The 21,861-nt window shown below is 41.5% G+C and overlaps 1 protein-coding gene across 4 annotated transcripts; it reads right to left on the minus strand.

Annotated features, from left to right (window-relative positions):
• Window positions 1–1,127: 1,127 nt before the first annotated feature.
• LOC142994584 (high affinity choline transporter 1-like) lies at window positions 1,128–21,486 on the minus strand. Of its 4 annotated transcripts, XM_076145323.1 has the most exons (10): window positions 20,110–21,180; window positions 12,983–13,032; window positions 11,726–11,934; window positions 11,370–11,483; window positions 8,748–8,903; window positions 4,812–4,960; window positions 3,907–4,050; window positions 3,582–3,735; window positions 3,027–3,244; window positions 1,128–2,257 (listed from the first exon to the last, which is right to left on the minus strand). In XM_076145323.1, the coding sequence occupies exons 3-10, from the start codon at window positions 11,907–11,909 to the stop codon at window positions 1,712–1,714; spliced, it is 1,665 nt and encodes a 554-aa protein (XP_076001438.1). In that variant the 5' UTR covers window positions 11,910–11,934; window positions 12,983–13,032; window positions 20,110–21,180; the 3' UTR covers window positions 1,128–1,711. The 4 variants fall into 4 exon arrangements, with proteins under 4 accessions (XP_076001438.1, XP_076001439.1, XP_076001437.1 ...); XM_076145324.1 differs by lacking the exons at window positions 12,983–13,032; window positions 20,110–21,180 and adding an exon at window positions 21,212–21,486; XM_076145322.1 differs by lacking the exon at window positions 12,983–13,032 and having other exon boundaries at window positions 20,110–21,179.
• Window positions 21,487–21,861: the final 375 nt, after the last annotated feature.

Genomic DNA, 21,861 nt, shown 5'->3' on the forward strand with positions numbered 1-21,861 from the left:
CGTTTCAACATCACCGCAGTATAAAATGAGATCACTGTAAACTATAGCTTTGCAATCAGTATATAACATTAAAAGAATACTGTTCAGTACAAAATCACAGCAACCTTAAAGGCACATTTCTCCTTGGATCTGCCATGCTGATGGGATGGGGCGGGGGAGGGGGGGAGGTTGTATACTGTATAGCTTTCTTTGTGCAGTTATAAGGTAAATATTAGAATATTATGATGTTAGCTTTTAACCCTGCACTGTGGGTGAATAGACTGAGACTGAGAGCCGGCACTGAAAAAGCCACTTAGTCTCTCACTGTTCACAATAAACTGGGAAATATTTGATAGTAACATATCAAAGATACGGAACATATATGCCTGAGATAGTGTGTGTGCCATTCTCTCCATGATGCATGGTTCCAATGTTAAAGGAGCAAACTCAGATCAGGGCAGAGTAACACTTGAGTCATCGCCTCCTTTTCCTCCTGTACGTGTACCTGGCTCGTTTCAAACGTAGTCACAGTGTGGTAGAAATATATATATAATCTAAAAAACAAAAACCCCTGCTGGTGTTTACTGATCAGTATCTGAAAGTGCAGGTAAAAGTTGCATTGTGAAAATTTAACATACATTAGTTATACATTTTCACATTTTAGTTACAGTCTCCCGACCATCCTGTCCTTGTATATTCCTGTTCATAAATGGAGAACCAATGGTGACATTTAAGTAGATCGGTGCAATCTGACTAAACTCACATTGTTTAAGCAGTGCTTCTATGTGTATGCATAATATTTCATGAGTTACCACTTCCCCAGTAGTTAATTTTCTATAGTATATGAGCTTATAAGCCGAAAAGGTTTGTGGTTAATGTATAGTAAAACTTGAAGAAAGAATTTCAGAAATGAAGAGAGACCTGGTGGGTGATAACATGCACCAATCAATGCACCATAAAAATGTTTGCTATGAGTCTCACACATCGAGCACTGCTTTACCATACTTCACAGACCAAAGATGGTGGCTTGTTGCGTTCACCAACTTTCGTGAAGATACTAGACGCCTGGCATCCTATGTTAGGAGATGTTGAATGGCTGATTTTTCCTTTAGGCCCGATAGATAGCGTTACTCTTTTGGCCAGTCGCCACAGCATGGCAAGATCCCTCCTCTCCCTGTATTTGGACACCATCACACTTTACAGAGCTGTGTACAGGTTTATACACTTTCTGTACAAATAGACCTCCGTTCTTTGTTGAGCAGTATCTTACGTATGAGAACAATAATGTGTTGTATTATTGTGGCCATTTCAGTGACACTTCCCACGATAGTTGAACTTGTGCAATATACAGATGACAGATTATATGTACACTATATATAAATATATCAATATATTATTGATGATATGAAAATAAATGATACCATTTTAACGTCAATTATATAGACTATGGTTCTATATGGATAGCTCTAAGCCATTTTGACAAATGATTTGTTTGCGTGCCTTAACTAGCTTAGCGGGTAGCTAAGTAGACTATTGTACATGTGCTCTCCACAATAGTGAATGAGGCAACTGGTCAGCTAGCCAGCAAGAGCTCTGGTGACATTGCTAGCTTTGCTCTATATGGCGTTGCCACAAATTCACTGTGGTGCTGTACAAAATCTGTACTTAGTGTCCAACCTTCGATGTTATTCCCCCTCCAGCAGCCATCTTCTCTCACTCTGTGTGAGCCTCCTCAGCACCTGGTGGTGGTGGCTGTGTCCAGGAGCTTTCCACTGGCTTCTTCGTTATCGGTGTTGGTCTTCTTCCCATCCAGAGGTTTGACCACTGGCGTCTGCTTACGTTTAACCTTGAACACATCCCACTTCTCAGACACCAGCTCTTTGTTGAAAATAATCGAGGCCAGCCAGGAGATGAGCAGGATTGCCAAGAGCGAGATCACCATGATGGTGGTGCGAAAGGGGAAGAACTGGGTCAGCCTGCCCTCATCGTTCAGCCGGTAGCCAGGGAACCGGATGGCGGGTGGGAGGCCAATGAGGGGCTCCCCGCTCAGCAACCGCAACACGATTCCCATCAAGTAGCCTACTGAGGCTCCGTAGCCATTAGACACTTTGAAGAAGAGGATGCAAACCAACTGAGGGAACATGATAGTGTAGGACATGTCCACACCCACAATCCAGAAGACCAGGACGCTGTTATCCAAGAACGTGAGAGCAGTGCCAAGAACCCCAACCGTCACTACAGAGATCCGGATCACCCACTGCATCTCACGGTCTGATGCCTGAAGGAGAAGAAAAATAACAATACAAACAAATATATTTATTATTTCTCACACTGTAATGGTACCATTACAAGCATTATATACCTCCAAGGCCATGGGGCAGCTTACAAGGACACAGAATGTTAGGAAACCCACATACATACTGTGACATGGAGTGTGTTTGTGTATCTTATTTATGCAGATCACATTCAGCCATGCTTTACCAGAAGAGGACAGACATATAAAGAGGACATTCAGCAACAAAGCAGAAAAACATAAGCATGCTATGCTATTCTGAAATGCAGACGTTTTCACAATGGAGCCAGCCCCCTTACATGGCTCAGTGTATGGAACATTCTTCATGGATGAAATGATGAAACAGCTCATTGTTAAAAGACAGCAAACATCATAAATGCAAGATGCAATGTGAAAACTGAGAACAGAGTGTACATAAGAAGTGAATAGCTGCTTTGTCCTCCTACTGACTGCAAAACTAATTGCCTGTGTACTATAATAGCCTTAGTGCTTCCCACAAAAGGCTCCCTATACAACGTTGATCCATCTTAAATTGAGTAGATTATTTGATACTGCTGTCAAATAAGGCTTTATAGGTATTGACCTGATCCAATAGCAGTACTAAGTGTATATGGAAGGTGCTGAACAACAGCGATCTTTCTCTCTGCTGCAAAGGATGAACATAGCATTCTCTTAGAGAGTTAAGGGTAAAGGCATTATGGTGGAACTGTGGTATGGACATAAGACACATTTGTGGACTCTTTGGTCTTCTCACCTGCTTCCTGAGGATGTTCTTGTAGATATTTGAGGAGAACAGTGAGGCAGAAGAGAGCAAGGCCGAGTCCATAGAGGACATGACAGCAGCAGCTACTGCGCCGATGCCGATGACGGAAATGTAAACAGGTGTGAGGTACTGCAGGGCGATGGGGAGGATGGAGCCTGCATCACCGCGGTCATATGGGGTGGGCAACCCATAGGAGGTTGTATTCCAGTCTGTAGGGAACATGTGCAAGACATAGGGAATAAATATATGAGTCAAACAAGCAGTTACAACATTTGATAAATCTACTAAACAGAACCTACATTTCTCAGTGGTAAGAATGGAGCAGAGATTGTTGAGTAGTTGATGAACATGTACTGATCTGGTTCAGTCAAGGGGATTACAGTCCCTGAAATTTCACAGAAGCATCTATACAGTTGTTTTATGCTGTATAGTGTTACTCACGACCAGTAAACTGAATTTGATGTGGAGACCCACATTAACCCGGCTGTCTAAGTGAATGCAATGCTGACATTGCAAGTGGGGAAGATGTGAGCAAGGGTTGTGTACCTGTAGATGCAGCCACAGCACCAATCAGCACAGAGGGAATACCCAACACCAGGCAGAAGGCTGACGAAGCAAAGCAGGTCACCTGGGCCTGAGTGTAAGATGAGGCCGACAGGATCCTTTGGTAAAATGCCTGATATGCCAAGCCGCCCAATGCCTGGAACAAAACAAAGTTTAGTCAGCCATTTCCTAACTCATGGAAGGAGAAAATACTGCTGTCAATTGAATCTACCTGCTGTAATTGCAGCAGTTTTGCAATTATGACATGCACATCTCGTCTGCACATTTATATGTGTGTGTATTCTGTACATGGACCTCTTGCGCTCACCAATAGCATGAAGTCGTCAAACCACTTGCCAGCTTCATCGAGTTTCACCTCGCCGACCCAGGGGGCCTGGAAAGTCTGATTGTAGGCGGTCAGTGAGATGTCCAAAGAGTGAGGGTTGGTCAACAGGAAGGGAACACACACCCACTGTATACACAAACACAAGGACACAGCTGATCTGATTACAGGCCCACAAGAGGAGGTTTCCAGTCACATAGATATTCCAGACACTTGAAATCAGGACACTAAAACAGAGTTAAAACCCCAGTCTGTGATCGCTGTACACCAATGTCACCTCAAGGTTAAGTCTGCATGGTTATCATGAATATGGACTGGAATGAGCAACATGTAGTCTCAACTTGAGTCTGATCCTTATGGCACACTGTCCACTGGTCTTAGGTTAGAGGCGTTGAGCACTGATTGGAGCTTTGTCCAGGTCAAATTACAGCTTGGACATTGACATTATTTAAATGGAGGCAATTTTGAACTGAGAAGGTGATAAATTCTAAACACCTGACAGTTCATACAACCAATTACTGCAGCAGCCGAGTATACTGATCAAATGGGGGGGACAGTGGCGCTACTACCTTCAAATGCCACATTTCATTTTCTGTAGACTGTTCATCTATGTCTATACCAACCACCTCTGCTTTATCAGCTGGCTTGACCTGATGTCACAAAATCTGAGATGGATTCTCACATTACCCTGCAATCTTGAGATCTACTAGTGAGCAAACACTAATGAAAAATGTAAAGGGGGCATCTGTCTCACGCCAACTGGAGCTGAGCACAGTGTCCTGGCCTGGTCTCTCATTGCATTCTCTTACGTCCTTTTAAATACACATTGTTCATTATTAAACCTAACATAAGCACAGAAGTATCCCGTTAGGTCTACACGGTGTACTCACCAAGCTGACAAAGATGAGGATGAGCTGGATGACATCTGTGTAGGCTACAGAGTAGAGCCCCCCCAGCAGTGTATAGATTATGGCCACCACTGAAGAGATGATGATGGAATAGACGTAGGGCAGGTCCAGGATCACACTCATAGTTCCACCTACAACAACACAGCAGAGCGATCAGCACCAGTGAATTGACAGACATACAGCTTTTCCTTTTTAAACACATCTTTTTGAACAAACAGATGCTTGGTTTCTATACATGCATGCAATTGATCTCTTGACCATCTATTTGATTCTCTCTCATTCTTCCTCATTTGCTTTGGTCTCTCGTCTCTCTCTCTCTCTCTCTCTCTCTCTCTCTCTCTCTCTCTCTCTCTCTCTCTCTCTCTCTCTCTCTCTCTCTCTCTCTCTCTCTCTCTCTCTCTCTCTCTCTCTCTCTCACACGCACACACACACACACACATTTATATACATGCATACACTCTTGCTACATATCTCATACTGGCATAGTAATATTAGTTTAAATGTACTGTGAAGTTATCGTACAGTCCATATGCCTGAATGAAATATTTTCCATCGAACACTGACAAACCATTTGCAGTTTAACTTGCAAGGACAAAAATAATTCAAGCCATTTAAGACAAGAATGAAGCGTCCCCAAGGCAAAGTGGTAAAAGTGGTTATGATAAAAGTATAACAAACAAAACCATACACAAACACATAACAGAAGCAGCCTATTGATTGTGAGACTCCATTCCTTTTCTTCTCCCACTGGGTGAGTTATCATCACCTAACGATCATTCAAAACTAAGTAAAAAAAGATGGTATAGAGAACTGTCTTCAAGTAGTGAAGCAAATGAAGTGTGCGAAACTTAAAAAAATAAAATAGTGAATAAATGTAAACAGGTCAATCAATTAAAAGACATCTTGTTACTCAAACAAGGCAAGCAAAACGTCACTACCTTCACCGTCTCTTCTCCCGCATTGCCAGGGTCTCCCCAGCCGCGGCCTGCAGCCACACCACAACAATGCCCTTAAACAGAGAAGTGTCAGATCGGCACCTTCGGTCGCCACTCACCACCCTGCTGGCCCCAGGCCCCCGCTAACCCCTCTCCCCGCCACCCCCGTGTCACGTGTCAGGCTCAACTCCTAGGGTTAGCTTAACATCATTCCATTGAGATGAGTAGAGTTTTTAGCTTGATCACTCCGTTCTTTTGTTTTTGAGTTTGACCCCTTATCACCATGCCCAATTTAACCAATTAGATTTGTTCATACATAGAATTATTGATTCTTTTTTTGTTTCCAACGGAGCCAAAATCCATCAAATAGTGTTAAGAAAAAGAAAGTAGTCACTATAGTGCCTGTGGCTGTGTTCACACTCAGCAGAGGAATGTATCTCAGGTGATCTAATTACATTCTTTCGTGAAAAAACAGAAACAGAAATAGGATCGAGTGTCCTTGTTACCTCTCTGAAGGTCATGTTGTCACCCACGTCTCTTGGTTGGTTTGTTTGTGGACAGGATTCCTCAAAACGTTATGAACTACATTTTACTAAACTTGCTGGAGGCGTGGGTCAAGGTCAGTTTCAGACTGTTGACATGACAGACTGTTAATAGGGGCAGTTTGCTCGATCCAGATAAGGATCCAAAACTTTCAACTTTCAACTTTCAAGATTCTTATATTATTGTATTCTTAAATTAACATAGACATAAGTATGCACATAACCTTGGATACCCTTTTCCACTATAGCCTGAGCACTTAAGCTGCGGTAACAGTATGTTGCAAATAAATTTAGAGGCACTTCCAAATCAGAAATTTTCACTCAAGACACTTTCTGATGCCAAGTGTGAACTGGAATCCAACTAAAGCTAAACCCAGACTGGAAATACCTGGAAACAAAATCACATGTTTGATAAAGCTACAGTGTTGTTTGTCCTGAGTCACTTCTCTTCATGGAACATTATGCAATCATTATCACTGCATGTTAAATAAATCCTCACAGGGTGTCCTGTTGTCCAAAGGTTGCACAAGCGATCCTATCTGTGTGGTGCTATGCTGTGCTAAATTTAGGATGAAGAGAGGAGGAATGATATTCAGGGGTCTCTGGGGCTTAATGGGCAGCGCCAGGGATGGACAGATAGAGGGAAAGAGTTGGCTAAATACCCTGTGTTGTTTTTAGACCCTCCTCCCATTTTCAAAACACATGCTTGTGCGTACACAGTGTAGTGTTTTTAAAATGTAACACCATTCTGGCACGGAATCTCCTGTCACCCGCTCATAAGCAAAACAAGTACATCTTTAGAGGAGCACATACATGTATATATACACACACACGTAAACTCTCCCAGCAACAACGCCCTTGTGTGACAAACACAATGTTCTCCAGGTAATGTCAAATGTTTTGTGTATGTGTGCGTGTGACGCCAGGCACATAGAGAGGAGTGTATGGGTAACTGAACCACAAACTACAGGAGATTTGATTTAGCATGCTGAGGGATTGAGGAGTGAAGGGTCCCCCTGATGCTATATTGGTTTAATAGGTTTGGACAAAAACGTCCCAGGAGCATTCCTTCCTCCCTAGCAGTCCTTTTGTGGAGTGTCTGAACAGCCTGCAGTGCCACGTTGGCAACTTTAACACTGTCACTGCATGTCACTGTTTCCTTTTCCTTTTCACATATATTCTTACACACATAAATGATCACAAGCGAAAAAAGACGTCTCCAATGGCACAGCAATCTTTGAATAATTGATCACCTTTCACAATCAACAGGCTGCTCGATGTTTACCCCCCTTTTTCAAATTACACTGGAAAAGAAAACAATGTTAAAACACACACATGAAAACATTATATGCACCCACATGTACAGTATTTATTCGTCTGAACACGCACGCACGCACGCACACTTACAGTCACACTAATGCTGATTTTCAATGCGGAGCACATACACACTTGCATTCACTCAGCAATGTGCTTTTAAGCACATTAAGACACACACACACACACACACACACACACACACACACACACACACAGTGAAAACATCACTTACAAATTAGAGAAACAACATCAATAAAGCAACAAAGCAATAGTATCACATGTAAAAACATATAGAAACAACGGTGCCATAAAGTAAACTGCATTATTTTGATGTGAAAATGCCCAGTTTATCTACAAAATAAATTCTGCACATATTCCACCATATAAAACCATAATCTACAGCCTCCCCAGTTTGTTATGTCACAGACTGATTGAGATCTTGCTCATATTCAGCAGCTTGCTGCTGCGTATAAACCAAGCATGCAGTAAATGTTTACAACGCCAATATGTAACTAGAGCTGTGTTTTATGGAGTGGGGGGTATTATGTATTAATCAATTTATTATTTGTCATAGTTTGGGTGGAGCTGTCGTGGCCAATATTATGTAATTAGTATAATATTATACTATTGCATACATCACGCAAGTCATTGCCGATAGTAATTTTAAAAATGATCTGCTCCTGCACGCTGTCCTTATCGCCTTTTGAAGGACTAAATCGTGGCCTATTTCTCAGTGTCATTTTTTATTAAATGAGGTCAGGCCTTTGGCAACTGAGACCGATGTAGAGGCCCGGATAAACTTACAGTAATGGGCCTGCCTGAGGCAGCTGAACCAGTCAGCACCTCAGGTTTCACAACTGCTGTTTTGACCGGAAGACGGGTTCTTATGTAATACAAACATAAGAATTCTTGAGGAAATTGAGTGTTGCCATTGTCATGCATTTGATTTGTTAACTTTTTGATTTGATTTGAGCCAAGATGTGGACCAACCACCAGTGCTTAGTTGTTTCTACCCTCCCTCTAGTTTGTTCACATTGTGAACCCACAACTGTGGCTTGTATATATGTGTGTGCACAGTGTGTGCGTGTCAAAGTGCCACAGTGGTACAGCATGAGGTAACTTACCTAAACTGACAAGAGTACGTGCCACCCACAGGACGTCAGCTACCAAGGCGGGAAAGATCAGCGCGGTGGCCATGGCATTCCCGTACTTCTTCTGGAAGGGGTCCATCATTGTCAAATAATTGTTTTCCCTCATTGGCTTGGCAAAGAAAAAGCCACCTGTGGCAGAGAGAGGGTTATTTAGTAAGTCATAGGGCTTTCATCCATAATATTTTTAATAGCTTTAGTCAATTTCTTGTAAACCTAATTCTTTCTTGGCTCCAAGAAATACCCACAGCTATGTCACCTCAAGTTTCATTTTTCGGGAAAGGGTCAAATCAGATATGTAGGGTGGGTGCTTAAATAGTTTTAAGCCATGATCATCATAGGCAGGCAACACGTATCTATATCACTGCATGTAGGCCAAGTGCATGTCAGAGCTTGCTGATGCTTGGATACCTCTTCAACTTTTAGGTCAGTTGTTGTTACATAATTTTCTAGTTAAATTGCAAAAACACATAAGCAATTATATTTCAGCTCTGCATGTTTCAGGCTTCAACCTCACAGTGACTGCATGAATACTAGAGTACTTCAAAGCAGAACATTGGTATGTGTGACTATATAAAAACATTTTACAATATGAATCCAATCATATTGTCCTTGACATGAGTTGACAAGTGTTCACAGAGCTAGCCTGTGATCTTGGGAGTCAGAGAAGCCTCTAGCCAATGACATGGCATATCAAAATGGAGAGTTTTTCTCAGAATGACTTGGTGGTGAGGGGGAAGATGAGGGTTGAAACAGAAAGAGGAGGAGTAGCATGTGTCACCAATGCATGCTCCATATAGATAACACAACAAACACTGTCAGAGGAACTTGTGGTTCCATTTAGGCAACAATGTACGAGAACAGAACAGTGAGCACATTTCCAGATTGGGGGCCTCTTGGCTTTCAAGTTTCCTGAATTAACTCACGCACTGAGCTTGTAAGTCTGACTGAAGTGTTGCAAATGTTTATGGACCAAAGTGGTCAGTTTTGTGATTTCAACATCAGGAACTAAATGTCTCTCGGTGAACTCATGTCATTGCACCTGTTGACTCAAGTTACAATCCAAAATTAATTTCTGGTCCTATTTTTAAAGTGAGAGACATTTTTATTGGTGTGGAGTCAGAGTGGGCTGCAGGGTAGGAGCTGTGCTTGTGCGTGATCAACAACAATTCTATCTGTCAGACATTACTGAGGGTCAATTTATAATCATAATTAAAATACGTCAACAAGGTCATCCAATGCTTTCCTGAGTCGGTTTATGTGCTTAAATCGTATCACAAAAGTATCATTTGTGCTTATGCTTGCTGGAATGATCGTTTCCACAACTCATATTGAACAAGGCATATGAAAAGATACATGTATGCATTGTTCCTATTAATTTGTAATGTACTCAAGAGTTTGATATTAGTTTACTTTAATTTTTGGATATTATAAAACAAATGAGGCATTAATGAAGTAACATTTGACATTTTTGACGTAAGTCTGTAATTTATTATCACAACTGTATATAAAAAAGTAAATGTACAGACAATAATGATGTTACAGAATGATGAGAAACCTGAAGTAACATTGGTGATTGGGAGAAAGTCTGTAACATTTTTGTGTGACTCTGGAGCTTCCAGAACTGTAGTGCACCCCGATGACGTACCCAATGTCAGGGCATCCACGGCACATATCTATGTAAAAGCAGCAAATGGGCGGATACGCAGAGAGGACTTTAGTGTAATCTTGGGTTGCGATGATGTGAAGATGAAGGAAGGAAGGATCTCCGCTAACACTGTCTTTGCTTGTATAATAGGGTTTTATTATACAAAGTACAGCATCATAACAAGCACCATGGAACGCTTGTGAGAGACTCTGCAGCCGGAATGAGTCGCTCCCGAACTCTGACTTTCAGCCGTATTTATACAGTTGATTGTCACTCAAGAAAAGACCTGTTCAGTGGATATTGGCAAACCACCTGGGACCCCTGTAAACACTACATGACCATATTGGGTAATAGTTCACTTTATAACGGCCATAAACTGTCATCTATATGTCTGCAAAATTTGCTAAGCCTGCACAATCTGTGCTAAACATAATGCACAAGGTAATATAAGACCCAAAAGAGGACAGTTTCCAAAATCACAATTTCCATTTCAACATATCTGCATGGATTTCATAGAGCTGAATAAATGTGAAGGAAAGAAATATTGTCTAGTTATCATTGATATGTTCACAAAATGGGTAGAAGTATTTCCAACCGCATCACCAGACTGTCTCACTATCAGTAGCAAAAGCACTAGTGAAAGAAATAATTCCAAGATTTGGTATTCCAGAGAAAATACATAGCGATAATGGCAGCCACTCATGTCAAGTCGCTCCATTGGTGCTCTTTCAGATTGTTTATGCTGCAATATGAGGAGGATATGGGTCATTAATCAGCGGGTCGCAACCGGTTTTACAACTTTCACCACTCTGCCCTTTTAAAACAGACCTAGATTGCGATCTTGTGACATCATTTATCCTTAATAAATGCCTGCGATCAGTAGGGTTCAGGTTTTATGGTTTTAGAGTGTGTGGTTCTGGTTTGAGAGGGTGTATGATGCTACTACCCACCTAAGAAGAAGGTCAGCACATAGGGCACAGGCATGAGGGCCCAGACAGCACCCAATGTTGGGTTGTATGTGGCCTCAGCAATACCCAAGATGAATCCTCCACCTACCCATGTAGCTGCAGAGACAAAGCAAATTAAAAGGGAAAGATAAATACACACACACACACACACACACACACACACACACACACACACACACACAATCCTCAACTTTCTTCACCCATATTAACAAACCAGTGTTTCCTTGTTGCCCTCTAACATCATCATCACCAGCTTCTTCATCTTCACAATGGTGGTGAAGCTGATGGCACTGGTGTCTAAACTGAACCCAATCCTTTTTCTTAATTGACCACTTTACCAGTGAGTGTGAAGATGCCGACCATCAGGTTGATGTTGCGTCCAGCCAGCAGCGTTATCTCCATGCCATCCCCTTTGCACTTCTTCTCCTCCTTCTTAGAGCGCATAGATGCCCAGATGCCCGTGCCCAGGATAACCAGGTAGAACCCCGCCATCACTACCAGTCCTGGCACGTTCAGGGCCATGGTTACGTCCTCCAGCGTCAGTTATCTATTTCATAGAGAAAGAAGGAGGAACCATCAAAATCTCTACCTTGAAAATGTGATGACACACAATTGTTGTTAAAGGAACACTCTGGCATTTGGGACAAACACTGTCTTATCTTATCTAATGTATTTTGATGAGATAATCGAGAGATTTAATTCGCTTGTGTTCAGTTAAGTTTTAAGCTTAGTTAAGAAACGTGATTGATTCTTGCATGAACTGCTGTAGTGACTAGCTTGCTAGCCAACAAGATACATTATGTAAACAAGATGGAGCTGTGTGAGTTTCAGTTTGCATTGTTTTCACATTGCTGAGGATATCTCTCTTTTTAATCGTCTAGTAGTAAAATGTCACACATTTTATTAGCAATTCACTGAATATGTAATTGTTTAATGCTAATAATGGGCCTTTTTTCATGGCTAAAGTGTCAACTCTGTTTCGGTGTGACTGTCCTGTACTCAAGTTTAAACCTATTTCTGCTAAAGTTTGGATACAAATGTTAGATATTTTCAATTTTAAGGCTTTATGAGACAATCAATTCAGTAACTGATGCTAGTTACTGATGCTAGCAGGGCAGCCATGCTTCCCAAAATGCGGGAGTATTCCTTCCAGTGTGTCATACAATATAAAATCAACATACAAAAAACATCTCAAAAGCTCAGTAAATATTTACAGGAAGACAATTATGCACAAATTCAAGTGCCATCTATGATGATAGTGACAAACAACAGAAACAATCACGTGCAGAAAGCTACTAAGCGCAAATGATACAAATGGAGACAACAGCGGTATGTGTTCAAGTCAATAAACAGAGGAGGGTGAGGGAGGAGGAGGATAATAATCTCTTCATCTCTCCTTTGACAGAAAAGTGAATAAAGACAAGATGGCCGGAGCAGGAAATAAAATGCAAAGGCAGCAGCAGCTTTTCTAATGACTCGGCTCTGCTTGCTTGGCAAACAGGAAGATGGAGTGAGAAGAAGGAGAGATGGCGGAGTGGAAAAAGGAGGCGAGGGGTCTAAATGATGAAAGGATGAAGAGGTGAAAGGGGTCTCACCATATGCTTGGCATCACTGATAAGATGGTGGACAGTTGTTACCCCCAATTCTTCAGTGGTTGGATGGCCCAAGATTCGACCCCAAACATTGGAAAGTGAACACAACTCAACACAACATCCATATTAGTGGTTTCAATTGGAATATAGCACTAAGGCTTCCAGTCTGAACTTGGCCAAATGTGGTTCCTAAAAACACAGCCATCATTTTCATAGTCAAAAACAAGTTTGTCTTCGCACAAATGAAAAGCAGAGTTGATGTTACACAGTAAGCTTTGGGAGGAACCACTACACTCCAGGAAGAAAGAATGAATGTACCCGCAACACAGAGAAGAAAAAAAGGAACCGTTTGTGTAAGCAATGGGTTTGATATATAGGGGAAGGAGATGGGTATAAGAGTTTGTATGTGTGTGCATATGTATTTGTGTGTGTGTGTGTGTCTTTGTGAGGGTACGGAAGGAATGGATGAGGGGCTTGTGGTGGTTCTGTGCCAAAGTCAACAAAACCCTGAAAAACTCACTCACGTGGACCATATGTTTTTCTGTGAGGTCTTTATATGGGTGTGTGGCGTCACAGCGTACACATACCAGACATTACAGAGTTTAGATTAGCATCTAGATCTAGATCTAGATTTTTTTAAATCAGACCCAAGACCACCTCCTGAATGCTGCCAGAAACTGCAGAATAAGGTTTAACTACCCAAACCTACAAGCTCTGAAGCTGACCTTCCAGTAGGTATAGTACCAGTTGCCATGGTTGGGGTCCTCACCAATCAAGATAATTACTGTGGTTGTGGAAAAATGTAAGTTGTGTTTTTGGGGGTTGGACTTTATGGAGCTTTATTAAATCACTGAGGTGTATTCCTTTCAATATAATATAAAATCAACATACGAAAAAATAAACTCAGAGCTCGGTACATATTCACAGGAAGGCAAATTTGTACAAATTTAAGCAAATTTGCACAAATTCTAGCAAATTTGCACAAATTCAAGCAAATTTGCACAAATGCAAGTGCCAAACAACAGAAACAATCACGTGCAGAAAGCTATGGAGCGCAAATGATACAATGGAGAGAACAGCGGTATGTGTTCAAGTCAATAAACAGAGGAGGGTGAGGGAGAAGGAGGATAAAAATCTCTTCATCTCTCCTTTGAAGAAAAGTGAATAAAGAAATATGGCCGCAGCAGAAAATAAAAGGCAAAGGCAGCAGCAGCTTCTCTGATGACTCTGTTTGCTTGCTTGGCAGGAGGCGAGGGGTCTAAATGATGAAAGGATGAAGAGGTGAAAGGGGTCTCACCATACGCTTGGCATGACTGATAAGACGGTGTTGTTGCCCCCCATTCTTCAGTGGTTGGATGGAGATTCGACCCCAAACATTGCAAATGGAACACAACTCGACACAACATCCATATTAGTGGTTTCAAGATATGTGTATGTGTTAACTAACTGTAGACTGGATAAAGGATTCAAAGTGGATGAGAAAAGCCTCTGCATCTTTCAAATGTGTTAGCTTGTTTGCACCTACTTCTCTTATATACTGCAGTTTTTCTAAACTCTCAACTTATTCATGCACTCAAGCAAAACCTTGGTACTTTGCTAAGTGCAAACAAATAGATTTCCTCCTAAAATATCACAATAACACAGTTTCTTGGAAATACAGTTCCTTTATTAAAACACAGCCATCATTTCCATGGTCAAAAACAATACACTTCCCTGTTTGCGCCCGGGTGAAAAGCAGTTAATGTTACACACAAAGGTTTGTATTACACTCAAGGAAGAAAGAATGAGGGTATATACACAACTGGGAACACACAGGCAAGAAAAAAAGGAAATGTTTGTGAAAGGAATGGGTTTGAAATATAGGAAGAGAGTATGAGTCTCTGTGTGTGTTTGTGAGAGTACGGAAGGAATGGATGAAGGGCTTGTGGTGGTTCTGTGCCAAAGTCAACAAAGCCCTGAAAAACTCACTCATGTGGACCATATGTTTTTCTGTGAGGACTTTATATGTGTGTGTGTGGAGGGCTGGGGGGTTGGAAGGGTGCATGTGTGTGTGTGTGGGTGTGTGTGTGCGTGTGTGTGTGTGTGTGCGTGTGTGTTTGCATGTGTGTGCATGTCACAGCCTCTACATACCAGACATTATAGAGTTTAGATCTGCATTTACTTCTACAGCTCAGCTTTCAGCAGGGGTCTTTAAAATCAGACCCAAGACTTATGGATTGACAGAAAACCAACTCCTGAACGCTGCTCTGCTCTGAAACTTTATACCTTTGCACTGCTACATTTCGGGCAGGCAGAAGCTGCAGATTACTACTTTGCATTGCAAGAAGATTTTACATGCACAACCTTCAAGCTCTGAAGCTTGTCCAGTAGCTAAAATACCTGCTACCCTTAATAAGTGCTGTCGTTAGTAGTGCTAAAGTAAAAGTAAGTTTGGGTCAGGGCAACATTCACATCAATGGTATGAATGACAAAACTGTATTAGGAGGCATTTAAGAGACTTGGACAACTTTATGGGGCTTTATACAAGCACTGGGGGTGCTAAGCTTCCCTTTGGACCACTGGAATTTAGGGGCAAGTGGTGCCCACATCCTGCAATACAAACATTCCAGAGGGAATCGTAGAAATATTGTTTCAGCTGCACGTATAACTCGGATAACTGTGGTTTAATCAAGTCAAGTCAAGTGAAGTTTATTTGTATAGCCCAATATCACATACAATGTCTCAAAGGGCTTTATAGACCCACAACATTAGGACAATTCCCAACCCAGCCCAAAGCTCTCAAGGAAGACAAGGAAAAACTCCAGAGAAAACCTCGATAAATAAGGAAAAAAGGAAGAAACCTCGGGAGAGGCAGTTCCATGAGAGATTCCCTCTCCACGAATGGCTGGGTGTGCAATAGGAACTTCCAGTGGGATTATAAAGAGGTGCAAAGGTTACTATCTTAACTATTTGTTCAAAGATTTTAAGACTGTCAAAGAAATGACTTCTTTACTGTAAATGCTTGATGGTTTCCTTAAAAAGAAAAAGAAAAAAAAAACTTTTTTTCAAGTGGAACTTTTCACAGACCAGAAACAGTAGGCAAGTGTGAAATATTCCACAGTGGGGGTGTGTGTGTTTGTGTGTGTGCATGAGGGGGGCGGGGGTAGATAGACAGAGGGATAGGCAGAGGCCTGGGTTTGCTCCAAATGTAAACGTATTGATCCTATTTTAGGAAGAGTAAACTTTTTAGGCCACTGAAACCTTACAGTGTGTATCCACACCACAGGCACTCTCACACACACTCCCTCTCCCCACTCCCTTCTATTTTCTCTCATTCCCTTCTTCTCTACTGCTACTTTTTCACTTATGTTCACTTTTTTGCCATCTCTCTCTCACTTTGTGTTGCCCTGTTCGCTGGTAAATTAAAGCAGAATGGAATATATTGATCGATAAATCTCATATCTTGGCACAAGCGGCTGTGCATCTCTCTGACAAACACAGTAATACTAATATTTGAGTAATACCAAACATCTAATTCAGTAGCTGTGCGAAGTATACTGAGACATAAAAAAAGCTTGATTTAATTTGACTTAATTGGTACAATACAGATCTTCGGTGTCCTTAGTGTATCTTGTTGATTGAATACCTATGACTAAGCATTACTCCCATCATTATCGATTTAGTTGCAATCCCAGCAGCTTGAAATTTACAGCAAAGCAAGTAAGAATCGTATAGACTGTTTGCCTTCCACAGAGAATGCTGGGATTTAAATATTCCTGCCCTGCCCTACAGAGAGACTCCCTACAGATAAGTGCACTTAGTTCAAAGGGATCCTGCAGGAACGATGACACCGTTTTCCTGATGAGTTGATACGTCAGCAGATGGTGAGGACTGAACTCAAACACGAGCTGCTCCTTACTGTATACCAGGCTAACCGCAGAGTATAAGATAACGTGGCAACAAAGGGCGATCAGAAGTGATGCAGGTTCGTGAGATGGAAAAATCTGGCTTGAGCCTTGAATTACCAAGCCATCATCTCGCACAGGCCCTCGGGAGTCGCTCCATATGCAAGATTATTGACCCTATTTTGGGGAGAGTAAACTGTTCAGTCCACTGAAACCTTACAGCGTGTAACCTGACCACAGGCACTCTCTCACTTCTATTTTCTCTCGCTCTCTTCTTCTCTATTGCCACATTCCCCAAATGCCCATCTCTCTCACTCTGTGTCTGTGTCGTCCTCCCCCAATGGCCACCTGCACCGCACTCTATAGCAGAGACCTGAACTTTTCTTCACTGATTTGATGTAATTATTTTACGTTTACACAGGAGAAAGCAGTGGACTTTAGAGTATCTTGACATACTAAGCATGAATGAATTTACTGGATTTATCAGATGATGTTTCATTTTCAAGGACTGAACTGAACTCGATCAGCCAGAAGCTTTTGTGAAGCTACCAAAGAGCTTTGGGGCTGGGAACAGTAAATTGGAGACATTGGGCAATGCAAACACATTCGACTTGACTTGACTTGCTGGCAATATGATTAACATATTGAGTTATGCAATATCAAACATTAGGCATCTCAAACTGCCGTCCTATGTGTTCTATACACACTGACTGGTAAGGAGATCAGGGGTCATAACATTATGAATTCACACTGGAGAAACATGCCAATGACAACCAGGGAGCAGGAGTGTACATTCTGCATTTTGTTGCTTGTACTTGTGACAGGCAATGACAATAAAGTTGAATCTAATCTAATCTAATCTAATCAATACGTGTATATGTTTATGAGATTTAACAAAGATCACAAGAAGACAATTAGCTCATTTGCAATAATTCCAATATAAAGACACAACATTATTTTGCCAGCCAAGCCAGGGTGTAACTCTGCTGTTTGTTTATCGCCTGACTGTGGCAGAGCAGACAAATAAATACAGGACATATATACTCTGAGATGGGTGTGTCTTTGGATTTGAGTGCTTCTCTCTAAATATTCTATGTGGTATTCTCTTCCTTACAGGTGGACACAGTGTGGCTGGTTCAACCCACAGCTACAGCCTGCCTTCTGTGAGAACCTCCCTCTCACTCACACACTCCCTGCCTCTCAGTACTTTTCCGTTAAGTTCAGCTTATTTGCATATTGAGTGTTTTCGTGGCAGCCTGTCCTCCCAATTTTGTTATGTAATCTATAACCAATGTTACTTACATGTAGACATGTGTATCCAAAGTGATGTATATGTACATATGAGGTATGAAAAGGCAAGCAAAAATGTGGTGCAGAAAGAACAACAACAGAAAGTCTCAGCTGACAGCACGACGTCGCCTCCAAGACATAAGTACAGATAGAGAGGATTTTCTGTTTCTTTTAAGTAGTTAGACATTATCTTCTGCTATCAGTAGTACTGAACTGAGTGTAACCATTTTCACTCTTGAGTCTACAAGTAATCAAATAATCATGTATATCACATGCATACACACAAACACACACAGAGCTCTTTTTTTTAATTATTCTAATTATTTATATATCCTGCAATACGTTCATGGTTGGTTCCCTGAGACCAAATACGGTCAGACCTTAAAAATTTTCCCAGAGGATATGAACAACAAAGGTTGAACAAGAAACAGGACTGTAAATCATAAGCAAGCGAAGTTACTACAGGCATGACAAATGTAATAAAGAGCAGCAAGTGGCTGATTATGCTGTGTTAAGGTTGACAAAATAAGACGATAACCTTCACAAATTTGCTCCACAAAATAGATTGACTTAGTGTGCAGTATGTCCAGCATGTGGACAATTATGTGTGACCCAACAATAAGGTTGAGGTCGTGTAATGGCAGCCGCCAAGAGAAATAACTCAAGCTTTAAATCACTGTAACAAAAGACTATAAGGATTTCAAACACGGGTACGCGGTAAGTTAACGACAGAGATGTGAGGTTTCAAGTTCAAAATGACAATTTCTACAATATAAAAATACAAAACTGACTGCTCCAACACACATACACGCACGCACGCACGCACACACACACACACATACAATGCCAAAGTGAGAAAAAGGGTGTCCAGTGCAACTGATTAACACCTGCGACTGATTACAACATGCAGGGTGAGCAAGGGGATCACTGTCGCCCCAACTATGGCTGCCAACCACTCTAAACTAATCAATCTGTCTTGGAAAGATAAAGGGATAATACTAATAAAGAAAGGAAATAAGACAAAATAATACACATTAATACCCCACACCCATTGTTCACCTGACTAGGAAACACACACTTAATACCTGGATAAATGCCAACACAACAGCTGCCCTCTAAGAATACACATTAATACCCCACACCCATTGTTCACCTGACTAGGAAACACACACTTAATACCTGGATAAATGCCAACACAACAGCTGCCCTCTAAGACTGATGTATGCTAAACCAAACCAGGGAAGGCAAAGCAGCCACCGACAAGATCCTGGTAGACAAAACCACCCGTTTAACGACAGAACAATAACGACAGAACAATAACGACAATGACATTTAAATTCAATTATATGACTGCTGAGATTTAAACACAACACAAAAGATATCGTCAGAGAGATTCGTTGACAAGAGGCAGTGTATTAGTTGAAGAGGACACCGTTGCCAACAGGTGGGTCCTGGAAGGAATTGACAGATATCTGCTTTGTTTGTTCATCTCATAGACATAGAAAGAACTAAAGCGTGAAGATGTCCAGGAGAGAATTAGAGTGTTTTTAAAGACGCAGGATCGAATGGAGAAGTCTCTGGCCAATTGCGGTTGTGATTAAAAAGTTATTTAACATACAAATGCATGTAATAATTAATTATGGAAATATGTGTTTCAATTAACTATACAACTTCAATACAATTCAGTAAGGCTACATTTCTCGAAAGCCCTCTCTTAAGAGCTGAAGGTTATATTGGCTTGTACCTTTAAATTGTGCTGCGTTCAATGACGCACTTGCGCCCCGCTCCGCTGAACGCTCATTATAAGAGGATGTATACATGCAGCAGAAATATGGCTTATTACACAAAAGAAAACCAGCTTAAACAAGAAGCATGGGAAACACCTGTTCCATTAGTCAGTATTTTAAAAGGCATTGAAGAGACAATGGCGCAGATAATAAGCAGTGAACAACATACCTCTCAGCTGCGATGGGCTCTGTGCAGTATATGCAACGGCAAGGCAGGATGAGATGAGCGTGTTTCACCTGGCATATTTATACCCTGGTACAAGATCTAGTTATTTTCCACATCCACACCCAGGAAGGTGTGGCGGAGGTGGGGTGCTGCGGGCGGCGAAACGATTCAGGCAATGCGAACGAGACACCTACTCCCACAGGAGCACTTTGTCAGATTGAGGAAGCGTCAATGTAATATGATATGACTATTTACTTTAATCGAAGTGGAGATGACAGATAATGACCGATCGCTGTTACAGGACATGAGGGAAATACAGAGCAGCATAGTGAGAATGAGGTCATAGCAAAGAGAGTTTTGCTCTACGTTGCGATGACTTAAAAGTTGCCATGAAAGAAATACAGCACTTAACAAATTACAAAGACCTGTAAAACCATCAAAACACATTGTATCATAAGGTACATACGCAACGTGTCGAGAAACCCTTTCAAAATAAATGTCTATCTCTTGCAATTTTTCACAGTTAGTAGTGATTGTAGTAAAATTGTAATTTACTTAGTTGTAAATAAAAAGACATCGTCCTAGTGGCCACTACAATTCTCAATATGAAGTAAGAAAAACATTCATAACACCTTTTCTTTCACAACAGCATAATTAAATGGATGTAATATGATGTACTGTAATATAAACAACAAGTCCAATCAGGGTCTCTGCTTTCTTTACATGTCTATTCTCAGACCAAGTGCAGTGGAAAGTTATAGCTAATCAATGACACTGACAGTGACAATGCAGGAACACAAAGATAGCATCTGTTCACAGAGGAGCCACGGGAGCCACAGCTCCTTGGATACATTAGTGACCAACCCCTCAGCCCCTCCGCCGGCTATTTCTATTTCTGGGTAAGGTATGCAACCTCTGTCACGAAGTGCGGCTCAACTGGACCGAGCCATTACAGCTTACATAAGCACACACACAACCCCACATGCATTGAAACAGTTCTGGTTCTGTGTTTTAGAAGCAAAGTTGCAAATATGTACATGAAATAAAATGCACTAGACACAGGACAAACATTACCATCTTCAGTACTTCAAAACATAATACATACCTAGTGAAAAAGTTGTCAGTTCTTAATGAGATGAAGAGGGAGCTCAGGCTATTCTCATAGGCCGGACGACAAATTCAGTCCAGGGGATGAAAGATTCACCCAACACTCCTCCACAGTGCCCAGGAGTGAGTGAGTGAGATGTAAAGCAAAGCAAAGAAACAAGTGGTGATCCTCAGTCTGTAAGAGCAAAATTAGTGTTTGGGACAAATTGTTCTGCAGTGAAGAGAAGAAGATTCAAGGTTCTGAGATTCAGAGCTCATGAGGAAGAATGGAACTCTCCAGAAAGCAAACAGAACCTCCTCCTGTTTATAAACCTCTCTGGGGGTTGGGAGTGGTCAGAGCAGAGGAACGCTACTACTACTGCTGTCCCATTGGTGACCGCATCAATGTTGCTGCCTGCAGCCAATTAGAAAGCAGCACAGACTCTGCCCCTGTTTTGCTTTGGCCCACATGAGATTCAACTGCAAAAGGACAGAACTGGCACCACCAGCAACACCCCCTTTCTCTGTCCATGGAGCTCTTTCTTATGATATTCTTCATGGTGTCTTCCTCACTTTAACCCCAGTGTTTTCAAATTAGGTCATTTGCAGCCACCTTCTCTCATCCGTCCATTTACAAATATTCTCAAGCAAAAACCCTGTGTTTCTCTC

The sequence above is a fragment of the Genypterus blacodes genome, unplaced genomic scaffold (assembly GCF_046128005.1).
Source record: "Genypterus blacodes isolate CSIRO-AG114 ecotype Tasmania unplaced genomic scaffold, CSIRO-AGI_Gbla_v1 ptg000030l_1, whole genome shotgun sequence".
NCBI classification, from domain to species: Eukaryota; Metazoa; Chordata; class Actinopteri; order Ophidiiformes; family Ophidiidae; genus Genypterus; species Genypterus blacodes.